The 4,691-nt window shown below is 33.3% G+C and overlaps 1 protein-coding gene across 1 annotated transcript; it reads right to left on the minus strand.

Annotated features, from left to right (window-relative positions):
- On the minus strand, nt 1–2,447 carry LOC113850764. The gene is made up of 3 exons (XM_027481307.1): nt 2,294–2,447; nt 1,783–1,931; nt 1–1,278 (listed from the first exon to the last, which is right to left on the minus strand). The coding sequence occupies exons 1-3, from the start codon at nt 2,445–2,447 to the stop codon at nt 1–3; spliced, it is 1,581 nt and encodes a 526-aa protein (XP_027337108.1).
- Between the last annotated feature and the right edge of the window lie 2,244 nt (nt 2,448–4,691).

Here is a 4,691-nt window from a genome sequence, read left to right on the forward strand (position 1 = left end):
TTATGCAGCATCCAAATATGCTGAAATAATCACTGACAGCTTGTTATCAGCCTCTAAAAATGCATACTTCAAGTGCTTGGGCAAAGGCTTCAGTTCAAGTGCAGGTGGCTGCATAATAGAGAGAAGTGTCTTGGTGGAGAAGTCTAATTCTACAGCATGCATCAAGCCAGAGTTTTCCAAACCTCCTGCTGCATCACATGAAACATCATCAATTATTAAATATGTATCTATTTCAGCACAAATTTTGCATAAATCTCCTATAGTGCATGTACAACTAGAAATATCAGAAAAATCAGTACAAAACTCCTCAATTAAAACATCAATAATATCTATATGAAATGCACTATGTAGCTCTGATGGATGTTTCATGGCCTCAAAGATGTTGAACTGCACAATATCGTCTCCAAACTCCATGAATAGAATTCCTGAGTACACATCAATCTTTGTCCTTGTTGTTTCCAGGAAAGGTCTACCAAGGATCAATGTAGGCATGTTGGACTCTTCTGCCATCTCTAGAATGTAGAAATCTGCGGGGAATATCAGCTTATCCACTCTCACTAGTATGTCTTCTACTACTCTAGCAGAGAATGCAATGCTCCTATTTGCCAATTGAATGACTACACCAGTTTGCTTTAGAGGGTTGAGGCTCAAAGACCTGTAGATTAATGTATGCATCAAATTTATGGAAGCACCAAGATCAAGTAATGCATTGCTGCAGGTGGAATTTCCAATAGTGCAAGGGACAGTAAAAGTGCCAGGATCCTTGCACTTCTGTGGCATATTCGGCTGTATGAGGGTTGACACGTTCCTCCCCATGTTGACTCTTTCATCCCCTTTCAGTCTCTCCTTTTTAGTGCACAACTTTTTAAGGAACTTTGCATATTTTGGAATTTGTTTTATCTCATCCAACAATGGAATGTTCACTTCTACTCTTCTGAATGTCTCAAAAAGCTCCTTATCAAAGTCTGTTGGTGGTCTTGGCTTGGCCACTCTATTTGAAAAGGGAAGGGGTGGTTTCTGCACAATTTCTGAACTGCTAGGGGCAGTTTGTTGCTCTGTGTTTTGCTGCTTCTCTACATCCACATCATCTTGTACCTCGTCATCTTTCTGGTTGCCTAACAGCTCCTTCCCACTCCTCAATATTATGGCACTCACGTTTCTAGGATTAACCTCTATTTGAGAAGGGAGTTGTTCAGAACTTTGAGACTTGAACTGGTTTACAATGGTAGCAAGTTGGCCAATCTGTGTTTGCAAGTCTTGAATGGAGGCATTGACATTCTGTCAGAATTGTAAATTGCTCTTGGCCATTTGTTTGACCAAATCCTCTAAAGAAGACTCATAATTTTGTTGTGTTTGTTGCTACCTCATAGGGGGTGGTCTATAGCCATTACTTGCTTGGCTAGTCTATTACCGCTGCTGCTCAGAGGTACCATATCATATATTTGGATCATCATTGAAGGCAAGATTATGAGATTAGTACTAGAACCTATACGATTGTTGTTGTCTCTGAGGTTGTTGAAAATTCAAAGCTCTGTATTGGTCTTGTCTTTCACTAAAAACTCCGTAGACAGAGGCTTGTTGGCTACCCTCATGCAGCAAAGGACAACAATTTGAGGTGTACTCTATGGAGAAACAAATATAACAGTCTCTGGTCACCCGTCCTTGTGGAATAATTTGTTGTGCAACAGCTAGCTATCTCATGAAAGTAGTGAGCTCCTCAATTCTGCTCTCAAGTCTACTAGAATTTGCTGCTATATGGGTTGGTTGCTGCACATTATGCACCTTTCTCATTAGTGCCATGGCTCTTGTATTAAACTGCTGAGAGTTCTCTATCATGTTGTCAATTAGTGCTCTGATTGTAGATGGTGTCTTGTCCATGAGAGCTCTACCGCTTGCTGCATCAAGCATACTCCTCTCTATTAGAGCAAGGCCTTCATAGAAGTACTGAATAAGTAGTTGGTCACTGATCTGATGGTGTGGATAGGTTGCGCATAGCTTCTTGAATCTTTCCTAGTACTTATAGAGGCTTTCTTGGCTGAACTGTCTGATGCCACTGATTCTTTTCTTATTGTGGCTGCTTTGGAAGCAAGAAAGAACTTCTTTAAGAATGTCCTCTTCATGTCTATCCAGCAAGTGACAAACCCTGACTGCAGGTAATATAGCTAATCTTTTGCTGCACCATCCAAGGAGAATGGAAAGGCATTCAGCTTGATATGGTCTTATGGAATTCCTTGAGGCCTTATTGTTGAGCAGATTATGTGAAACTCCTTCAAATGCTTATAAGGATCCTCACCTGCACTACGATTAAACTTAGACAACAAATGGATTAGACCAGATTTTAACTCAAATGGAGCATCTACATCGGGATATTGGATGCCTAAGGGTTGGTATGTGACATCTGGTGCAGCCAAATATTTATGAGTCCTTTCGTGTTGATTATTAGCCATAATATCAGAATGATCACAATTAGAGTGCACACCAACACTATCAAGGGTATCACTACAATGACTATGCACACTACTTTTTAATTTAAGTCTATTCAACATGTTCCAAGTGCGTCTTAGGATCAAATGCGAGTAATTGACCAGAATTGGTTCTTATCATGCACTAAGAAAGTCAAAGTCAACTTAATTGAGCTATTTTCTATTTTTAAGATTTTTTTAAAAAATTATATATATATATATATATTTTGCGATTTTTTTTTCTATATCAAAAAATAAAATAAATTTAAATAAAAAATATCAAAAATAAAATAAAAATAAAAATAAATTTAGAAAAGTGATCTAAACGATGAAATTTGTAATTTTGAGCAGCATCCGCACGTAAAATGAATAATATAATATCAATGAATTCTGCAACTCACAAAATGATAATAAATAATAATAAAAAAATGTAGCGAGATAATAAAAGAATATGCTCCCACAGTATTCTATCACGGTTCCTAGAATTCTAACCTAATGATTTACGACATGCATTCTTACCTTGAATAGTTTGTAAGCGTAAAGATAAAAAGTCACTAGAGCTAAAATTTATTCTATAAAGTCATCCTCAATCAGTAGGTAATCTACTAGATAAAAGGACTTATATAGATAAGATAAGCGTTCTCGTGATAGACAAACCGGATGTTCATCCAAATTGCTATCACTATACAATTCCTTTAAACCTAAAGTTTACTCAAACCCGGGTATAGGGTCTCGCTCATGTTATGCATGATTAGTGGTGTGTGAGAGAACAAACAAACCTTATACAAATTAAAATAATAATAAAAATGTACAAGAAAAAATAAAAATAAAAATAAAAATAAAAATCAACCAAATAAATTACAATAGAAAATACAATAAAAAAATAGAAATTAAAATTATTTTAGTCTTTTTATTTTTTTAAGAAAAATATTAATTAAATTTTATTTTCAAATTTTTTTAAATAAATAAAAAATTTAAAATTTAAATTTAAAAATTGGTTAGATAAAGTTTTTTTTTTCAAAATTTAAATTTAAAACTAATTTATCTAAAAAAACTAATCCTATCTTTAAACTCAAAACAAACTAAATCAAATCTAATCAAATTTTAACTATAATTTAAAATTTAAATTTAATTTTTTAAAAATCAAATCTAAACTAAATCTGAGAGATCTTTATCCGCTGCTCTTTATCTTTTATCTATGAAAGATCTATGTAAAATCTCTACAAATCACATAATTTTGCAACAATACGCTCATTAATCCAATATTTAAAAAAATATAAAATCTGAATCTAAAATTTAAAATTCAAAAAAAAAATCTAAAATTCAAAATTTAAAATTCCAAATTCACTAAAACAGCAAAATTTAATGAAACAAAAAAAATGACAAAAATTGAAATTAAATGCACTCTATAAAAGGAACAAACAAGAATATCAAATCACGACAAAAGAGACAGAAACGAAACAAAGATGAAAAAAATAATTACGAATTAGAAAGTGAAAACGCAATACCAAACCCTAAAACGAATCAAAACCAGCAATGCGTCCCTGGCAACAGTGCCAATTTGATAGACGATTGCCAAGTCGCTATCAAAACAACTAGGTTTTCTAAAGATTTTATAGTATAGAGTCAAACATAGATTGATTCACGGAGACATATTCTCAGTCAAATTTAATTTTAGGTTTTTTTTTAAAAAATGCAAATAAGGTTTTTGGGGTTTTGAAAATTGTAATTAATCAAATTAAATTACGAACAAAATTAAAGTGAGTAAAAAATGAATTAAGAAACATCAATCCACAAAAAATCAATTGCGTATAACTCTGACTATCACAGTATCTAAAGATTTAAATCCACGTTTAAACAATCATCCAATTCAATTATTAATCCAATCGAATAACCTAACTGAATAGAGTTATGAAATAAATCAAATAATCATTTAACCTAATTTTCATTAATTATCAAATGAAAGCATCAATCGAGTCCTAATAACAACAGAAAAGTCAATCACGATCGCAATAAACAATTCTGAGATTAGAAAGAAAAAGAAAACAAACTCGGAGCAATTAGCGCAGAACTCAAGTCAGAACTACACCATTTGGATTCTGCGGATTGAACGAAAGATTTAGCTTTCCATCGAAATGCTTAACCTACGCAAAAATGGGAACAGAACGAGAGAGTTCGAGAGAAAGTAAAAAACAAAGATTCTTATTTTGGCTAAGTCTCAAAAACTCA

The sequence above is a fragment of the Abrus precatorius genome, unplaced genomic scaffold (assembly GCF_003935025.1).
Source record: "Abrus precatorius isolate BTA unplaced genomic scaffold, Abrus_2018 Scaffold9, whole genome shotgun sequence".
NCBI lineage: Eukaryota > Viridiplantae > Streptophyta > Magnoliopsida > Fabales > Fabaceae > Abrus > Abrus precatorius.